At 44.1% G+C, this 20,415-nt stretch overlaps 1 protein-coding gene across 1 annotated transcript in view; it reads left to right on the top strand.

Annotated features, from left to right (window-relative positions):
- Positions 1 to 824: 824 nt before the first annotated feature.
- Positions 825 to 20,415, top strand: part of LOC138246604 (phospholipase A2 inhibitor and Ly6/PLAUR domain-containing protein-like) — a 30,478-nt gene continuing 10,887 nt past the window's right edge. Inside the window, exons 1-4 of the mRNA XM_069201301.1 lie at positions 825 to 944; positions 3,465 to 3,584; positions 4,965 to 5,114; positions 10,488 to 10,634. Of these exons, the coding sequence (XP_069057402.1) occupies positions 893 to 944; positions 3,465 to 3,584; positions 4,965 to 5,114; positions 10,488 to 10,634 (469 nt within the window). The 5' untranslated portion in view covers positions 825 to 892. The remainder of the gene's footprint in view (positions 945 to 3,464; positions 3,585 to 4,964; positions 5,115 to 10,487; positions 10,635 to 20,415) is intronic.

Here is a 20,415-nt window from a genome sequence, read left to right on the forward strand (position 1 = left end):
TGGGTTTGGTTACATTCACACCTGTTCAGCGCCAGGATCCCTTCTAGGGTGACAGAGTGCTCTCCAAATCTGCATAACATGGCTTAAAACATGCAGGTCTTGCAGGGCGAACTTTGAGAGCGGCACCATATGAGGCCACCCACAATATAGATGGCACCTCTCTCTAAGGATAGGACTTTACTGTGGCCCTCCCTCTTTTTGTTTACTCCTTATCTTCTCATCAGATGGATCTTCATTGATGATCCATAATTCTTCTTTGAATGTTAACTGCAACATCTCAACCCACTCATCCATGATTGAAATGCAAAATAATGAACTAGGTCTTGGCTTATACATAAAAATAAGAGTTGCATCACTTGAATTCATTATGTTATTAGATCATGACTACTCACAATTTCATATCATGCACGATGATTGATGGTAAGCTCTCTCATATCTGTAGTATGCAGTGGAAATGTATTTCTCACCCAAACACTTGCCTCTCCTATTGATATCAGGCCGAAGGTCACACCATGCTGTACATTTGACATCCAACTACTTGAAGAAAAGGGCAAGGTGAGAAGCGCCCTGTCCTAAAGTTAAGTTTGCTGCTTCTTTCTTCTGACACAGTTGTAACATTTCATAGGGGGCATGGTGTAGATTTAATGTCAATGCATGATGCACACAGTGTGCAGGTCAGTACTACAATGACATAAAGAACGGGGAGTTCCATCTCAGACCAGGGGGCGTGAGATCAGAGTGCCAAGGTAAGCACTTCTCAATAACATTGTGCAATCTGTCGATCTTCCAACACATACAACAGAACATAAATAGTCCTCTCCAGGAGGCTGTGCAGGGAGAAGAAGCTCAGATTCTCTGCACAGCCTCCCCCTGCTCCACCCTCCTCATCGCCATGAGGGCACTCCTCGCCAGCGTCAGCATCCTCTTGGCTTTCATAGCAACAGGTCAGTCGCCCCTGCCTTCCCCTTACACATTGGTATAGTCTCTGATATCTTCAGCAGAGGTTTCCTGAACTTTTCGTTGGCTCGTGTGTCATTGAGAAATCAGTCAACAGAGTGTAAGGTACGGTAAGGTCTTCTCATGGGACTGATCTGGCTTGTCTGGGATTCTTGTGGATTCCATCAGATTCAATCTGACTCGCCATATGGTGGAGTCACTGACGGGATGACAGCATCACATGGCCCACATGTGTAGGAGTGCCAACCGCTCCATCCGGCTTCCCTCCCTGCTCTCAACTACTTTTTAATTAACACAACATTTTTAAATAAACATTTTGTATCTAAAATGTTTACGAAAAATAATCCTGATGGTCCTCTGCTGCACTTATGCAGCGGGAAAGCAATGAGTGGAAATGCCTGAAACAATTTGAACCACTGGTAATTTCTCTGACTGTATTATATATGTATTTTATTCCATTAATTTAGTCTGGTCGTTTTTTTAGTTCTATTGCAGGGGACCGACCCCCTGTATATCATTCTTCACACTACCTTACAATACACTGCCAAGCTGCTCCAATAAACTAAAGAACTACATACGGGGTAGCATCTGGCTTTCACCACTCAGAGAGGTCATGACCAAACGGCTTGGGTGGGCGCTACATTTTTGACTAGACTGATTTTCATGTGGATGGTCCATGCCTGTAGTTTAAAATGTAAGCTAATACAATGGAACGGAATGTGCCCAGAGTGATGACCAGTGGTTCAAACTGAATCCCTCATTACAATCTCCATTTGTAATAGCTTATTGGGAAGTTTGCACAAGTAAAAATCATACATCACCCTATGGCTCAGCAGCCCCAAGAGACACAAAGGGCCCTTCTGGTGCAGGCATTGCATGTAGGTGGAGGGATATAACAGCACAACTTAGCTTGGAAGTGACTGAGCGCTGTACAAAGAGGGAGGCACTTTGGGCCGTATTTAAGAGCCCCTAGTTCAACTGTAGTGCTGCCATAGCATCATTTTTTTATGCTAAGGCGGTGCTAAAGTGGCTTTTTCCATGCACCATATTTACACAGTGGTGCAGTGCATGCATTGTGCCACTTTCTAAACCCTTGCGCCACATTGTTCCTGCGCCAGGCATAATGTATGCAAGGGGGGCACTCCGGCACTAGGAGGCACGAAAAAATGGTACAGAGACATTTCACAGATTTCGTTGAGCCATTTTTGGCATAATTTTTAACACCCACTCAGAGAAGGCATTAATATGACGCTCCCATAGAAAACTGTGGGCCTCTTTGCACTTTGCTGCACTAGCGTCAACATTTTTGACGCTATTGTGTTAATTACCGCCATGATGTACAGTATTATAAATATGGCACAACCATGGTGTTGTTAGGTGCCGGTGGGGGGGGTGCAAAAAAAGTGGCTCATCAGCTCTAATGTGCCACTTTTTCTTAAATATGGGTCTTTGTGAGCGCGGAGGATAGCTTGTTGTTTAGTTATCTTTGCTGTACATTGGAATCACACACATAAGCCTCATCTTCACAGCACCGCGCAACAAAGTGATGTAACGGCCAAGAGCTGCCGACTTTGGGGAACCAGGGAAGCCACGTTCGCGTCTCAGCGTCGGATCAACATCCTGTGATTCTGGGTCTACAAAAATGAATGTGTCCTTGTGTAATGTAACTAGTGCTCATGTAAAGTGCTCCAATACCTTTGGGTCGAGTTTGAGCTATATAAAACTACACAAAAACAGGCAACCAAACCAAGCGCTAGACTCCCTCAACCCCACCACTCATTCACAGAAAGCCCAATCATGAATGTCTGGGTAACTTGAGAAGCACAAAGGGGCCCATTCATCTTGACAAGCACGCCCCCAAGAGCCCCTATGACGTTGAATTAATTTTCCTGGGACTGTTGACCCTGTCATGGGTGGCATCAGGGATCTTGACAACTAGAAGCAAGCAATGTTGACACTAACTTGGTTTGCAGATGTGGCTTCAAGATGATGTTATGGACTCAGCCTTTCAAGCTGTGAAACCAGCTCACTGAACAGGAAGAGAATTACCAACAGGCTTTTGAAAGCTGCATAGAGATAAGGCCTGACACCACTTCATCGCATTGATAGGTTTGCTGGTGAGGATATCAGGATAAGACTGACCATAGTTCTCAAAAGCCATTCACGTATGCCATTTTATTTTGACAATGTCATCAGGGACTGAAGCTACACTGTAATTTCTATCTGGATCTTATCCCATGTGAGTCTCTGTGATGTCATCACTGGGCATACGTCGTGTGATGTCTTTTCGAGTGATGTCATAATTATGTAAATTGCTGAATTTCAACCCTAAAAAATCCTACTTTTCCTGGGTCACAGAATGTTGGCAGACATTCAAATGGGTAATCTGACAGAACAATTGGGCCAGTTGTGCCTCTAGGCACAGCCTGGCACATTCCCTTCATTCACCTGTATTGCAATATCTCCCCATCTTTATGCAAATGATGAATCAGCTCTTTGCCTTGCAGGAGAGACACTGAACTGCGAACTCTGCATGAACCTGAATGGCACAACATGCTCTGGAGAGAAGACCGCCTGTGATGCCAACGTAACCCACTGCGACAACACATTTGTGGAGATTGAATACAGTAGGTGCACCAAGTACAAGTGCCAGGGCTGGAGAAAATGGGATCCTTCTTGGGAGGTAGTTGGTGTATTATCATATAGAGAAGATGCACAACCTACAATTGTAGTGAAAAAGCAACCAATGTACAAAGTAAAACTGAAGCAAAAATGTACCTGGGTAATTTTCAAAAGATCACAAACTTCCCAAGGGAAATCAGAATCAACCTGCAGACACATGTTGTGCAGTGTTTTTCACCAGCTGTCACCAATTGCATATACACAGCAATGTATGTCAATGACGAGCTTGCTGTGTAGAATAACTGGGCATGCATAATAAATATATTGTTATACCATACTAAAATATGTTATATTGGGCCTTCTGCTTTCTCTAACTAGTGATTATTGTTGAAGCCTCTAGCCTGACCTGATGATTGATCATCCAGCATATACCAGCATATGGGGTCAAACCCCATCAACAGACCTTTATTGCTGACTGCCAATTTGTAGGGCCTCTTGCAGCCTTGTGTGCTCATGTGTGCTCATGTAGCCACACAAGAAGCCAACCAACTAACCCTTGAAATCCACTTCTTTGTCCTGGGAACAAATGCAGAGCAGGTCTAGTCCTTTGCACCCCTTACTGACATTAGGTCAATTCCTCTTCTATTCTTGCACAGATCCATACAGTTTTCTTATAGGGTGCCTTGGGGTGCCAAAATCATGCTATGTAATGGGTGTAGATGACTCTTGGGCACTGCTTAACCAACGGGGTATACGTTCGAGGAGGCAACCCTACCCCCTTTCTCAGTAGTTTCTGTTTGCCTTTCTGTGGGGGCATTTTCAAGATGGTGAAAGTCTTCTACAAAACTAACTTTGGGCTCCGAAGATTGTGGGTGAGTAGAAGAGTGCACTATATATTACTATAACCCAGTATGAATCTTTACTATATTACTATATATTACTATAAGCCTCTATAAAAAAAATTGTATTTATGTATGCATGTATTTATATGGTATTTCGATTGGACAAACTAACGCAAAAGGCAGCGGAGTGCTGTGCATGGTCAAGAACTATAAAAGATAAACAAAGATAAATTGTTTACATAGTTCCAATAGCTAGTCCTATGACCTCTTAGCTTACCGCCTATCTTAGGATCTCTCAGCAATTTGTTTTAAACCTTTAATCACCATCATCTCTCTGAATGTTGGAAGGATGAGCACTTCCCACAAATCAGAACGTTTAGAGCTACAGCACATCCTGTGGGGATACCAGTACTCCCTGCATTAGGGCGCTCTATGGCCGCCATATTGCTGTGAAGGTCCATGTCTTCTGCTGGGATCTACCAATTACGAAAGCTCTTTGTGGCACCTTATTAGGTTCACCTCCATCCCCTTGTGTTTCCACAGATGGTCAAACCTCTTTCATGGCTTTCAAGACCTGTGCAGCGCATGAGAAGTGTAACAGCTACGTCTTCAGCCAGAGCATCGGAGGCTTCAAGTTCCGGATAAAGAAGGACCACTGCGATAAAGACAACTGCAATTTGGAGATAATCACTTGTATGTCAACCTGCTAACATCACATAGTGTTTAGTTTGATCAGCAATGTACCAAGCACACTCTTTTTTGAACTTGATGAGGTCAAAGAGTTTTTTCGCCAAGTGCCAGCCATTTTGGACATTCCAAAAGTCACTCCCTTTGACAGAATTTTGTGGAATATGCAGCCACATTCAAGACCTAATGGCTCATGTACTCTCACTGAGATACAACAAACAGCAATCTCTCTGTTGGCAGCCTTGCCACTGGTTTCTAGACATTTTTTGAAAAACTACGAGAGCTACCCGAGGTGTGTAGCTCCCCTAGCGCTGCTGAGCAGCCCCACTGACATTCATGATGGGACGCTGCAGTGGCATGGTTTTCTCTACACTGCAGAAAAGGTGTTTTTGCCACACATTCATTGGGTACTGCTCATACCTGAGATGTGTCAAATTTTTGCATTTTACATTTAAATAGGAAATATTTTGCAAATCCCACGACTGATTTTCTACTCAAGCGACAGCTCCCTCAAAGCGAGCAGCAGGTTTCTCAATGCAAGCAGTAGCGATCTGCCTCAACCGCCCGCATTGAGAAATCTTTCTGGAAGGTGGTCTAGCGTGTGATCTTTCTCTCTCGCCAACTTAACGTTGGTGAGCCGCGAAAGAGGAAAAACTCAATTCCCTGACGCTCTGAGGAGTTTTTCAGGACTAGTTGCAAAACTCTGCGAACTCAGAGCGGAATTCATTGCCAACCCCTAATGATTACATGAAAAGATCTCAGAATGAAAGAAGAAATTAAAACTGGAATCCAGAGGCCCTCTCACTGCCACCTGCTCCACACTGTCTCTGCATTCATCATTCTTCCATAGTGCCTGTCCTCACCCCTTCTACGCTGCCTCTTTGGGCTGCTGCTGCACCCCAGTGAAAAGTGAGGGCCATATTTATGGCCTGGTTTGCTTCGCTCTTGCACCACATAACATTGTGTAAGAGTGACACAAACCTTCAGTGAGTGACCTTGCACGGCCCTGCATGGCTTCATAAATCTTGAATAATGTATCGCTGTGCAAATCACAGTGTTACATTACTCTGAGCCAGGGAGGGGTTTCCATGGGTGTGGTGTGGGTGTTCCCAAGGAACACTCGTGGATTTTAACACATTCCCAGATTTAAAGAGCTTGTAAACCTGGGAATGCACCAAAAAGATGTGCCCCCTCAGGAGAGACATAACGAGGAGAAACATGTTTGTTTCTCCTAGTTTTCTCCTCTTCCTATGTGTGCTGTATTTTGCCGCTCATAGAAAGAGGAAAAAGCCTCTTGGGATTGTTTTTGTGCAGGAACATGTCCCTTCCTACCCAAAAACATTCCTGCATGCAATGCAGGCACCCTTTCACCATGGCGCAAAGGTGCCTGTGTTGGTACTAGGCTGCCAAAAGGGCACCAGTTCAAAAGGGCATCAGCACCGTGGGAATAACACAGGAATGTGCCCTATTTTATAAATGCGGTGTATTCCTGCCCTTTCCCTGTGACGCGTGGCGGGGCAGCAAGGTGACTTCATGCCCTGCACCACAGAGACCATAAATGTGGGCTTGAGTGTACCCCGAGAGCCAACACCAAAGTGGTGGGTACAATACCCCTGAGGGACACCAATGTTGTGGGTACAATACTCCTGAGAGCTCTTGTGGATTGCCCACATAAAGGAACAAACATTTTACTTCAAAAGAAAATCTGCCTCTTAGGCCCTTTAATATATGTCCTCTAAGAAGTTACCTTTTTTCAAAGCACCCAAGAGGTCACAGAGAATCTAGTAAAGTACTTTCCTTAGACATATAATGGGTATTTGCACAAGTGGTCTTGAAAAACACCAGCCAGCCACATTGTAGTTTGTATACAACCAAGCCTGACAGTACTTAGTGCTTATCTCTTAGGAGAGGCCTCAGATGTCTAAATATGAGTGTATTACATCTAAAAAACAGAATGAGTACTGGGGAAGTGCCGGTGAGAGAGGCTTCACCACTTGGTGGATACAAACCAGGACTGTCTGTCCCAAAGAAATTACATGCACATTATAAGCATTTGCAAATCTTTAGCAAGGATGCCCACTTGAGAGCAATACGCAAACTGAAGAGGGACTCGTGAACATTTTAAGTTCTCAACGTTTTATGGTGATTGAAAAAAAATCGGGTTTAATCCCCTAATTGGTATTTCTGAATGCGCCTGCACCTTAATTATGTTTATTATCCATCAGGCACAGCTTACATCACCTTCGTAAATTCAAATTTTTGATGACAGAAATCTATATTCCCTTGCATATAGGAATATGATGAGGGTCAGGATATAGAGAGCTGATGCAAATTAAATTATGACAGAAAAATCATATAATACATGATATAAGAATTGTTTACTTTAACTTGAAAATATTGGCCGCATATCCCCCACTGCATGAAAGGTAAATCTGCAAAACTCAGGTCCCTATTTTTAAAAGCAACTGGAAGTCTCACTTTGCATATTCCCGCACAACCAACATAGTAAGTTGAAGGGTAATGTTTATTTAGGAACAGGAACTTTAAATGCCTCCTGTTCTATTCTCCGCCTAAGACATGAAGAAGAGACGCTCCTTCCCTTGTTGTTGTCTACTCGATTCACAGGGGCACGATGTCTTATCTCTCAGATCTCAAAACCTTCAGGTGTTTAAATGGTAGCTGTGAACTTTCCATAGGCCATCTGAGACTTCACTGTGACATTTAAAGCAAAATGTCAATAGCAAAGAGAAGTAACCTTCCTTAAATATGACAGCTCAAAACTACAACTTCTTTCAATCTCCACAGCCAGAGGAAAGTGTAGCACATGCAGGTTTGTCACTTATCTTTGGGTCTTTTGAACTCTCCAGGAATGTCAGGGAGAGTCCTAGCCACTGAGTGATGCAGAAGGCCAGTTGTCAGGCTCAGTCGCTCTTTTGGTTCCAACTGCACCTGACCAACCTGTGCCATTCCACCCTGAATGTGCTGATCCTGTCCTGTGACAGAAATTTAGGAAGCTCAAGTCTGGTTGGTTCTTGGATGGGAGGACACCTGGCAATACCGGGTACCGTAGGAAAGTTAAACAGAGGGCTTTTCCTCTAACTTCAACAAATGTATCCTTGATAAAGTACTAGAACTAACGACGAAACAGGTCACCTGTTGACATCACAAGAAGACTCTTGGCGTTTGGCGGACAGGTCACAGCGTTGACGGATTTCCGGTCTGACGGATTCTGAATCCCATAGGGGCATATTTACAAGAAAGTGCTGCATCGTCGATGATGCGCCACTTTTCTTGCGCCCCCCCCACCAGCACCTAACGACACCATGGTTGCACCGTAATTACAACACGGTGCACCATGGCAGTCATTAGCATAATAGTGTCATTATTTGACACTATCGCGGCGCTTTGCTGCACTAGCATAACAAATGTTGGCAGTAGTGCAGCAAAGCACAGGGAGGGCCATTGAATATAACGGGTGTGTCATTGTAATGCCTGTTCTGAGCAGGCATTGAAAATGACAGAAAAAATGGCGCATTGGAATGTTTTAAATTTCACAGGACCATTTTTTCGGACCTTGCTGCGCTGGAACGCCCTTCTGGCGTACATTATGCCTGACTCAGGTGTAATGTGCTGCAAGGGGTTGCAAAGTGGCGCATTGCAAACATTGTGCCACTTTGTAAATATGGTGCAGCAGAGAGACCACCTTAGCGCCGCCGTTGCATCAAACAAATGACACTTAGGCGCCTCTTAGGTGACGCAAAGGGCTTGTAAATGTACCCCATTGTGTCCCGTGGGATTTTGGTTTCGGGGGGTGAGATATTCGTCATTGTTGTGACAAAGTACCCCCTCCACCAAACTCTAAATCAGGCCCTAAGGCTTCTGCTGACCTAAATAAAAGACTTAATTATTGAAGAAGCTGTTGTCACAGCCACCCCTGTATTAGTTTTGGGCTTTACCGAGGCACAGATCTATTCTAGCATCTCTATGAGCTAATACAGTGAGTGATTACACCGGTCATCCACATCAGGGGCTGTATGCCACTGTTGTGTGGCTCAGCCTGGAGTGTGATAAGTGTTCTTTTGAGTGCTTGTTGTACCATTCATTGACCCAAACCATGAGGACAACTCTTATATTAAGAAATTTAGTATTGGCAATATATGACTCACTAAATGATTACTAAAGATGTCGCATGAATGCATGTTTGTTTAATTTAGTGTTCCAGTTAGTTTTAATGTAACTAACTGAAACAATGTCATTAAAATGAATTAGGGGTTAGGGTTAGGGCGAAAGTTAGTATTAGCATTAAACAATGCAATACATTTTATTTCAGAATACATTTATTTAGGAAAATTTTATATTTGTGCTAGCATTCAGTTTAGAAGAAGACTAATAGTTATTTTTTCAAACATGCATTTAATTAAATATAGGGTTGGGATAGGATTTAGGTTAGAATGATATAACTTAATTAGCTCAAATGTAATGTTCTAGTTAAGGTTAGGGTAATACTTAGAATTGGTGTTCTGTAATCAAATTAAATTAGGACTAAAATTAGGGAAATGCTTAACATTATGGATACATTTATAGCTGGGTTGAACTGCGCGTAATTTAAGGGGAAAAAGTAAATTTAATTTGATTTTTTGGGATGGTGGGAGAAATAAAGCTAGTATGAAAGTTCATGGGACCTAAAATTTCCAGCAGGACTTTGTCTGTTTTTTTCCCTCCTTGATGTTATTATATATTCAGCCCAGCATCTCTACCTCTACCTGTGAATAAAAAATACAATGCTTATATTTTTATATTTAAAGCATTTTTAGTTGAGTAACTACTCAATAATGACTAGATTAAAGACACAGGTAACAAAATCGAATATCAGAGTATGTTTTGGGGGAGGGCTCCCCATCTCCTTAAAGGGAGCAATATTTTTTACCTTTAATACTAAAGGTACTGACTGCACATTTGATAAATATACCAAACAGATACACACATGCTTACTCACATCCATATAGAGAAACATACATGCACAAACCCACATGGACACACTCACAAACACTGCCCTAAAGATACTGTATTTTTTGTGCGAGTTGGCTGGTTGCATGGAGTGATGTTGGTAGTTCTAGGGAATGGGAAATGGAGCTGACGTTGTGATGCATCGGCACACACACAAACACATGCATACAGGCACTGGTTCCACCTATTTCCCATGACATTGCTTCTGCTTGTTCTTCATGTGTAGATGTGCTTGTTTCATGGTTGGTCAAGAGATGTGAATGGAGTGGGGTTAGTGATACATAGAGGGGTCTCCATACCTCAGTGTAAGTGACAGACTTAAGACTAGTTTGCATAAACTGATGTTTGATACCCTTTCTTTTGGCTTCACAGTACCACCTAGGAACAGCACACCAAATGGAGTGCGATGCCCCCTTTGTTATGCTCAAAACACCACTACCTGCCAGACTAATGAAACCATGGAGTGCACCGGCAGGGAGACAAAGTGCCTGGACTTTGGAGGAAAGATACGCAGATATGGTATGTAACTCCCCCTATTATCAGTGCGTACCCAAGAGGCTGACTCAAGAAGAAAAGGTGACTGAAAAGGGGCTAGAATTGGCTTGGTATGGAAAGTGGGGGCCTTCCATGCAGGAGATATGGAGGTCATGTCTCACACCAGTGAAAGGCATCCTTTACATTTCCTGCTTAAGTGTTGACGTGATACACGTTGAACCATGAAATATATGCAGTGGCATACTTATCCGAGGTTTGCGCCACTGGAGCTTCACTTTTTTTGCTGCTCCAGTGGAGCAAGCCTCTCAACCATATCTATGAGGCCGCGCAAAGCCACTTTGCGCGGCCTCATAGATGTGGAGTAAGACAAAGCAGAACAAGTTGATGCATTGCCTCAATCCACACCAGTGGGGCATTCCATGGGAATTGCGTGGATTTTCCCCTGCGACGCCCATGGATTTTGATGCTGCTACAGATTTACTTATCACGTAAACCTGGAGCAGAACCAAAACGTTATGCCTCCCCAGAGCAGGCGCAATGAGGAGAAATATTTTCATTTCTCCTAAATGTTTCCTCTTTCCATGTATGCTGCACTCTGCAGCATTCATGGCAAGAGGAAAAGACCTCTCAAGATTGTTTTTGTGCAAGGAAGGCTTCCCTTCCTGCACAAAAACAATCCTGCATACAACCCAGGCACCCTTGCACTATGGTGCAAGGATGTCTGTGACTATGGTGCAAGGGTGCCTGTTTTGGCGCTATGCAGCCAATTGTGCACCAGCACAGGGGGAAAGGACAGGAATGCACCGTTTTTCATAAACACAGTTCATTGCTGCCCTTTCACATTGGTGTAGGGCAAGAGAAGACTTGCATCACTGCTCTATGCTAATTGCAGAGTTTGCAAATCCGGCCTGGCACCTTGTTAGAAATGGGTTCTTTGGTTGGCAGTCAGGTTACTCCCTGTCCAAGCAAGGACCCTCACTCTAGTCATGGAAAAAGAGAATCACCCTCAGCTAACCACTGCTTACCTCCTTGGTAGCTTGCCACGAGCAGTAGGCTTAACTAGGTGAGCTAGGTGTAAAGTATTTGTACCAACACAACCAGTAACTTAATGAAAACACTACAAAATGACACAACACAGGTTTAGGAAAATAGAGCACATTTATCTACACAAAACAAGACCAAAATGACAAAAATCCACAATGCACAAGTCAAGTTATCAATTAAAAAGCAAAAAGAGTATTCATGTAGTTTTTAACACACACTAAGGGGGTCATTCAGACCCCGGCGGGCGGTGGGAGCCGCCCGGCTGGCGGGAACCGCCGAATGACCGCACCGCGGTCAAAAGACCGCGGCGGCCATTCTCTGTTTCCCGCTGGGCTGGCGGGCGACCGCCAGAAGGCCGCCCGCCAGCCCAGCGGGAAACCCCTTCCCACGAGTCGGAGCCGGCGGAGTGGGAAGGGTGCGACGGGTGCAGTGGCACCCGTCGCGTATTTCAGTGTCTGCAATGCAGACACTGAAATACGAAGTGGGGCCCTCTTACGGGGGCCCCTGCAGTGCCCATGCCCCCAGGGGCCCCGCGGCACCCCCTACCGCCATCTTGTTCCTGGCGGGAGACCCGCCAGGAACAGGATGGCGGTAGGGGGTGTCAGAATCCCCATGACGGCGGAGCGCGCTCTGCCGCCATGTAGGATTCTGAAGGGCAGCGGAAAGTCGGCGGGAGACCGCCGACTTTCCGCATCTGACCGCGGCCGAACCGCCGCGGTCAGAATGCCCTGCGGGGCACCGCCGGACTGTCGGCGGTGCTCCCGCCGACCCTGGCCCCGGCGGTCTTAGACCGCCGGGGTCAGAATGACCCCCACACACTGTTAGCGTGAAAATGTACCTTGGGTGCGCCAAAAATAACCCCACACAGGTGATTGTGCGTCAAAAAGGGCTTGCGATGCGTCGATTTCAGTCACGAGCAAGACCTTGCGTTGTTTCTCCTTTCGTCGGGTCAGTCGCGTTGTTTCTTCTTTCTTTCTGCAGGAGAGTGATGCGTCGATCCGGTCACCACTCTCGGGTCCAGGCAGGCCTTGCATTGTTCTTACATGCCAGCAATACTTGCATCAGAAATCTAGCCGCACAATGATCCGAAAACCATGCAGCGTGGATTGCGATCTCACCAGCCTCCGTCAACGATGCTGCGTGTCGTTTCTCCAGCTCTGTGCCCCGATCTTCGGGTTGCGTTGCAGGTGAGCGTTGATTTTCAGCTGCACAGCCGGCAGTGCGTCGATTTTTTAGCCGCAGATCGGAGTTGCGTCGATCTTTTCTGCGCACGCCGATCTGTGCGTGGATTTCTTCTTCTTACGCTGACAGCTTCTCCTTTCAGGGTCCCAGGAACTGGATGGGCATCACAGGGCAGAGTATGAGTCTCTCCAGAGACTCTAGGTGCTGGCAGAGAGAAGTCTTTGCTGTCCCTGAGACTTCAAACAAAAGGAGGCAAACTCTAAATCAAGCCCTTGAAGATCTTCACAAGATGGAAGGCACACAAAGTCCAGTCTTTGCCCTCTTACTCTGGTAGAAGCAGCAACTGCAGGATAGGTCCACAAAGCACAGTCACAGGCAGGGCAGAGCTTCTTCCTCAGCTCTTCAGTTCATCTCCAGGCAGAGGTTCCTCTTGGTTTCCAAAAGTGTTCTAAATCTGTGGTTTTGAATGCCCTTCTTATACCCAATTTCTCCTTTGAAGTAGGCCTACTTCAAAGCAAAGTCTCTCTTGAATGTGAAATCCTGCCAGGCCCCAGACACTCACCAGGGTGTTGGAGACTGCATTGTGTGAGGGCAGGCACATCCCTTTCAGGTGTGAGTGACCACTCCTCCCCTCCCTCCTAGCACAGATGGCTCATCAGGAAATGCAGAATACACCCCAGCTTCCTTTGTGTCACTGTCTAGTGTGAGGTGCAACGAGCCCAACTGTCCAACTGACCCAGACAGGGAATCCACAAACAGGCAGAGTCACAGAAATGGTACAAGCAAGAAAATGCTCACTTTCTAAAAGTGGCATTTTCAAACACACAATCTTAAAATCAACTTTTCTAAAATATGTATTTTCAAATTGTGAGCTCGAAGACTCCAAACTCCACATGTCCATCTGCTCTCAAAGGGAATCTACACTTTAATCAGATTTAAAGGTAGCCCCCATGTTAACCTATGAGAGGGACGGGCCTTGCAACAGTGAAAAACAAATTAAGCAATATTTCACTGTTATGACATATAAAACACATTACTATGGGCCTCATTCCAACCGAGGCGGGCGCCAGTCGCCGCCCTCCTGGCTGGAACCGCCAGATGGCCGCTCCGCGGTCGGAAGACCGCTGGGGCCATTCTGACTTTCCCGCTGGGCCGGCGGGCGCTAGCCAATATAGCGCCTGCAGGCCCAGCGGGGAAAGCGGCCTGCAACACTGAAGCCGGCTCCGAATGGAGCCGGCGGTGTTGCAGGTGTGCGACGGGTGCAGTTGCACCCGTCGCGCTTTTCACTGTCTGCTATGCAGACAGTGAAAAGCATATTGGGGCCCTGTTAGGGGGCCCCTGCACTGCCCATGCCAGTGGCATGGGCAGTGCAGGGGCCACCAGGGGCCCCAGGACACCCGTTCCCGCCAGCCTGTTCCTGGCGGTAAGAACCGTGAGGAACAGGCTGGCTGGAAGGGGGTCAGAATCCCCATGGCGGTGCTGCTTGCAGCGCCCCCATGGAGGATTCGGCCAGCCGGGGTTAATCCGGCGGGAAACCGCCGGACCCGGTTTTCCGACTGCGGCTTAACAGCCGCGGTCGGAATGGCCCGGGAAGCACCGCTTTCCGTCGTTCGCGGCACTGGCGGTTTTTACCGCCAGGGTCGGAATGACCCCCTATATGTCCTACCTTAACCATACACTGCAACCTGCCCCTGGGGCTACCTAGGGCCTACCTTAGGGGTGCCTTACATGTAGGAAAAGGGAAGGTTTAGGCCTGGCAAGTGGGTACACTTGCCAAGTCGAATGTACAGTTAAAACTGCACACACAGACACTGCAGTGGCAGGTCTGAGACATGATTCGGGAGCTACTAATGTGGGTGGCACAACCAGTGCTGCAGGCCCACTAGTAGCATTTGGTTTTGCAGGCCCTGGCACCTCTAGTGCACTTTACTAGGGACTTAGTAGTAAATCAAATATGCCAATCATGAATAAACCAATAAACAATGCAATTTACAAAGAGAGCATATACACTTTAGCACTGGTTAGCAGTGGCAAAGTGCTCAGAGTTCAAAAGCCAACAGCAACAGGTCAGAAAAAATAGGAGGCAGGAGGCAAAAGGATTGGGGATGACCCTGCATAAACTCAAAAGTCTAACACACCTCTTTCACACAGACACACCTTACACTTTTCTAACTCATATGAGATATTGCTTTCTTGATGTCACCCAGAGAGATATCCCTCACACAATCCAACAACAACATGGAACATCACTTTCATTATCAGAACACTATTTACATTAGCATGTCATTACTCTTTCTATACCGTGGTAGACCCTACACAGAGTGAGTGCCTATAACTAATGTTGCTGAAAGTTCTTTTGTTTTCTCCCATGAGCTACATACAAAACTTTGCAAGCACTTACAAATTTAAATAGCTTAATTTGAACGCAAAATTTGCAGAAAAATAATAAACTCCCCACGTGATGAATTTTCATGCAAAAAAAGTTTTTGCATGAAAATTCTATAGCACAAAGACGTTTTTGCATATAATTTCATGTGCTGGTGATCTTTCCTAGTTTCTATCTTTTACAAAGTACGAAGCTTGTAAAATTCGTAAAAGTTCATGGTTGAAATTAATATATGACTACTTCCATACTTATGAACGAAGACGAAAGACTCTATTGACGAAAAGTGCAATAGACCTATGAGCCAGATGTACAAAGCATTTTTCCGACTGCAAACAGTCCAATTCACAGCACTGTGCCATTTGCAACCGGAAAAATGCTTTTTCAAATGTGCAAAATGTGATTCAGTAACTTGTTACTGAATTAAAATTTGCATTTGCGATTCGTATTTGGAACAGGCGTGTTTTGGGCATCCCATCCAAATACCAAATTGGTATGGTATGTATTAATGCACTGCGGGCGATTTCTGATCACAAAACAATAATCCTTTGCCACCATTTTAGAAGTGGTTGTAACTCATTCACAAATGGGAAGGGTCTTCTTGGATGCCTTCCTCTTTGAGAATGCAGAAAAAAAAATTTAAGCGCAAGCACTGGTCCCACAGACCACTGCTTACTCTTAAAAAATAAAACTTCAAAGTTCCATTTACTTCCTTTTAAACACATCCAGCTTTAATAAAAACAGCTTGCAATAAAAGAAAAAAAATGATTTATGAAAAAGCAGTCACAGACATGGTGGTGTCCTGACCTCAGCAAGCCACCATCACGGTAATGGCTGCGATTCCAAATGGGTTGCAAATTGCAACCTACCTCATTAATATTCATGAGGTAAGTTGATGTACGACCTACAAGGAATTGCTATTTTGATAAAAAATGAAAACATTAGGAATACCAATTCCGTAATTGTGATTTAGAGATAATCACAATTAGGAAATCGGTATTCTTAATGTTTGTCCATCTGGCCCCTAGATTCAACTTTCGACCCATGATGGACTGTGGCTAAGGCAGCTGGGAAATCAAGAGTCACAGAAAGTTCAGGGATGTTGGGGCCAGATGTACCATCATTAGAGATTCTTGATGTCCTAATTTCAATTACATCTGAATCGCAATTAGGGAATTAGTATTCCTAATGTATACGTATGAATCTTCTTTTCCTAAAGAGTGAATCCTAGTATGTCGCAATTCGACCTACCTCATGAATATTAATGACATAGGTCACAATTTGTGACCTATTAGGAATCGCAGCCTTCTCAGAGATGGAGGCCTTCTTAGGTCAGCAGACCACCATGTCTGTGATTGCTTTGTATTGAAGCAATCGTTTTTCTTTTATATGCAACAGGCTATGTTTTAAAAAAAAATAACTTTGAAGGATAATTTTTTAAGAGCATGACCACTGCCTGCTCTTAAAAAATATTTTTTCTACATTCTCAAAGGATCCCAGTATGACTCCTTCCCATTTTCAAATCGGGTAAAATGGTGGTAAATTATAACTGTTTGTGCCTGGAATTCTGTTGTAAAACCTCAATGTATACCATACTGATTTGGTATTTGGAAGGGATGCCTAAAACACGCCCCTTCCAAACATCAAATCATAAATGCAAACTGTGATTCAATAACAAGATACCGAATCACATTTTGCATTTTGTACATTTGGAAAAGCATGTTTCGGGTCACAAATGACCTGATTATGCAAATCGTGCAATATGCTATAGGAAAAATGATTTGTTCATCTGGCACATAGAATCTCAGGGCCATATTTACGGAACTTAGGGATTTTTAGGTCCTAATTACTATTTTTTGTGAATCATAATGAAGAAATCTGAGTTCCTAATGTACATAACTGTAGGCGCTAGTATTCATGGTTTCTAATGTGGTTGCAATAGACCTATTTCATGAATAATAATGAGGAAGGTAGCAATTTGCGACTCATTAAGAATTAATCCATCACAGGAATGGTGGCCTGCAGGGGTCAGCAGACCACCATATCTATGACTGCTTTTTAATAAAGAAATTGTTTTTTAATGCAGTTCATTGGAAAACAGAATGAATCAATGAAACATTTAAGTGTAATTTTTTAATAGTAGGCTGTTGCTCCCTAAAAAATATTAATCTAACATCAACAAAGGGGACCCCTTCCCATATGGGAATGGTTACCACCACCCTTGAGGTTTGTTTTGCAACCATAACCTGGATGCAAAACATGAATTCATAGCACTGCAATTTAGTATTTGGAAGGAAAGCCATAAAAAAGCCCCTTCCAAATACAGCATCGCCAAACACAAATTGCGATTCGGAAACAAGTTACCAACTCACAATTTGTGCTCTCTACAAATGGAAAAGCATTTTTTCAGTTGGTAACTGCCTGATTTAGTGAATCGTCCCATTTCTGAATGCAAAAATGCTTTTGTACATGTGCCCCAAACTTCTCACTGCCTGAAGTGCTGTGTGATCAGTGTTTACAACAGGAACCAGACCCACACCCAGAAGAGAATTACACTCTATGGAGTTACCAACTTTTTCCAACCAATGTTAAAGCGAGTGGAAATTGGCAATAGTTTAACCTCAGCTCATTTTAAAGGAATCCAGGGAATTTTCTATGATGAACAAATCCTAGCATGTTTGAGCATGATAAAAAGCTGTATGCATTTTAAAGAATTGCTAATCCAGACCAGATGAGAAAAAAGAGTGCCTGAGCTGTCATAGATAAAACAAGTGCAAATAGAAAGAGAGTTTGAAAGATTACAGTTTGTCAAAAGATCTGTCAGAAGACACACTTCAAAGGCTGGGGCTGGAGGTGAAGGCTGGCTGCCAAGCAGTAGCATCAGGGTTAGAGATATGTGGCTATCCTTGCTTCTTGACAGTCACAGTCAATTTCTGACTTTACTTGGAGAACAATAAGATCATTTCTGTGTTTTAGGAAGGGACTATTCTTTAAGGCACTTATTTTGATTCTAAACAGAAGCAAAGACTTCTTCAAGGGGCGATTGTAATCGATACAATTGTCATCCAGTCCTCACATCGTGCCCTTCTGAAGGACATGGTGGGAGGGTGGAAGAAGGTGTAGCAAGCCTGACGTGTTAACCAATGTGTTTCTGCTGTGTCAATCCATGTCTGTGACGTCTCTGCTATCTCAGGTCCTGCCTAACTAGCCTTTTCTTAGGGATGGGCTATTTCCAGGGGCTGCTTCTGCTAATGCTGAAGGTGACGCACTGGGAATACAGTCATGTGCCAATAGTCACACAAGCAGTAAAGACTGTGTTTGAATTCCAGGGATACCTGCTACTTCCCAACACCTTCCTTAGGTAGTGTCCTAGAAGTGTCCCTGAATAAACTATCTTGAGACTTTCCAACTTTGCTGCAGACTTATGTTGCATTGTGACCACCTACAGAAAAAAGCCACTCACATGACGATCCACAGTCAAACCTTAAAGAAGTTGAGAAGGTCAAGAGAGACTGGTGGGTAAGCTCTAAACTTCCAGCATAGGTGACAGTGGGGCTTACCTTCTGATGTGAGTAGCTTTCAAGTTCACTGTGAACAGGTACATAATGTACTTTTTCACAACAAAAGAAAAGCAGGTACAGCCCTGGTAACCCACTAGTACACACAAACACTTCTTCACTTGCAGACTGCTTGTAATGGATTTGAGTGGTGCTGACACTGAAAGATATGCTTTGTACATTATCAAAGTGCTTCAATTTTCAATATGTGGCCAGGAAAATGTACCAACTACCAGCAAGGCACATCTACCTAATGGTACTTGTCAGGCTAGGAGCTATGGGCTTTGTAGGTCACTCCCTCCAGGAATGATGTCAAGTCCCATTGCACTTGACATTACTGGACTTGAATGGCCTTGAACTGTCCTTGAGCCAGCATTTCACAGTGGAGAGTTTGCTACTGCAGAAGGTCCTTTCTATGGACCCGAAAATGCCTGTTTGCCTGGTAGTTTTGTAAGGGGGTTGTTGGGAGTGTATGTTGCACTCTTTTAACACACTCAGGCCACACATTTGTGTGAAATACGTGCTGCTAGAGAGAAGTTCTCCTCTTGTGTTCAGCGCATAGCCATTCATGTCTCATTGCAGAAAGAACTCAAGCCATTAGTACCTAAAGCTGTTTCTAGAAGGGCTTTCATCTCTGAACCATGTCTGCCAGATCTATGACAACCTTATGTAGCAGAGAAGCTTCCTAACCACTAAAGCAACCTTGAGGGTTCAGAGGCTTTTTGTGCCAAACCAGAGACTTAGGAAACTACTAATAACATCTGCAGAGTCAGTCTCTATATTGGCACCAGCCCTTCCAGTCTGAGAGGCACCGGCCTGTTTTTAGGCACTCCCAGGACAGTCTTGTAGTGATGTCCCCTAGGTTGTGTAACTCAGAATACTTCCTGGTAAATTTACTCTCCACCATTTTAGTACGCAAATAGTCTCAGGTACTGATTTAATTTGAAAGGAGGAGTATCTGCTCTTCCCAGCCAGAGTGCAGTACTTTTAATGGGAGAGTACCTTCACTTCCCAGCCAGAGTGCAGTGCTGTTAATGGGAGAATACCAGCACTTCTCAGGAGCAAACAGTTCAAGAAATGTATGTTTTAAAGAAGTGATTCTTAACCTTTTAACTTCTGAGGATCCCCACTTAATCATTAGTTAAACCTGAGGACCCTGAATCATTTGTAGAATCCAGGGACCCCCCCAGCGAGTCATTACTGGATGCTCGGGACCTCCGTCTAAGCATTTTCAAGGATTTGAACTATAAAACAACACAAACAAATATGAAATAAAGGATTTGTCAAAAAATACAACATATTGAATCATAATATTTAATTCACAAATAATTTAAAAAAACATTTTAATTCTAAAAGGAAAGTTGGAGCTTTTCAGTATTCAACTGAGGCCACTCATTGTCCACTATATTCTGTTTTGATGCACCTGCACTGCGTCCACAAATCAATCACTCTGAGGACGCTAACTTCAATTTCAGCTTTCAATTTAAAATTCCTTGACATTTACTCAACATTTTACATTTTTCAGCTGCACAGTTTGCTTCCTCATTTATATACACTTTAATCATTTGTTACTAATATTTAATTTTCTGAGCAGTTTTGGACCCTATTTATTGGCGTCACAGACCTCCAGGGGACCCTG

The sequence above is a fragment of the Pleurodeles waltl genome, chromosome 7, assembly GCF_031143425.1.
Source record: "Pleurodeles waltl isolate 20211129_DDA chromosome 7, aPleWal1.hap1.20221129, whole genome shotgun sequence".
In the NCBI taxonomy this organism is placed as follows: domain Eukaryota; kingdom Metazoa; phylum Chordata; class Amphibia; order Caudata; family Salamandridae; genus Pleurodeles; species Pleurodeles waltl.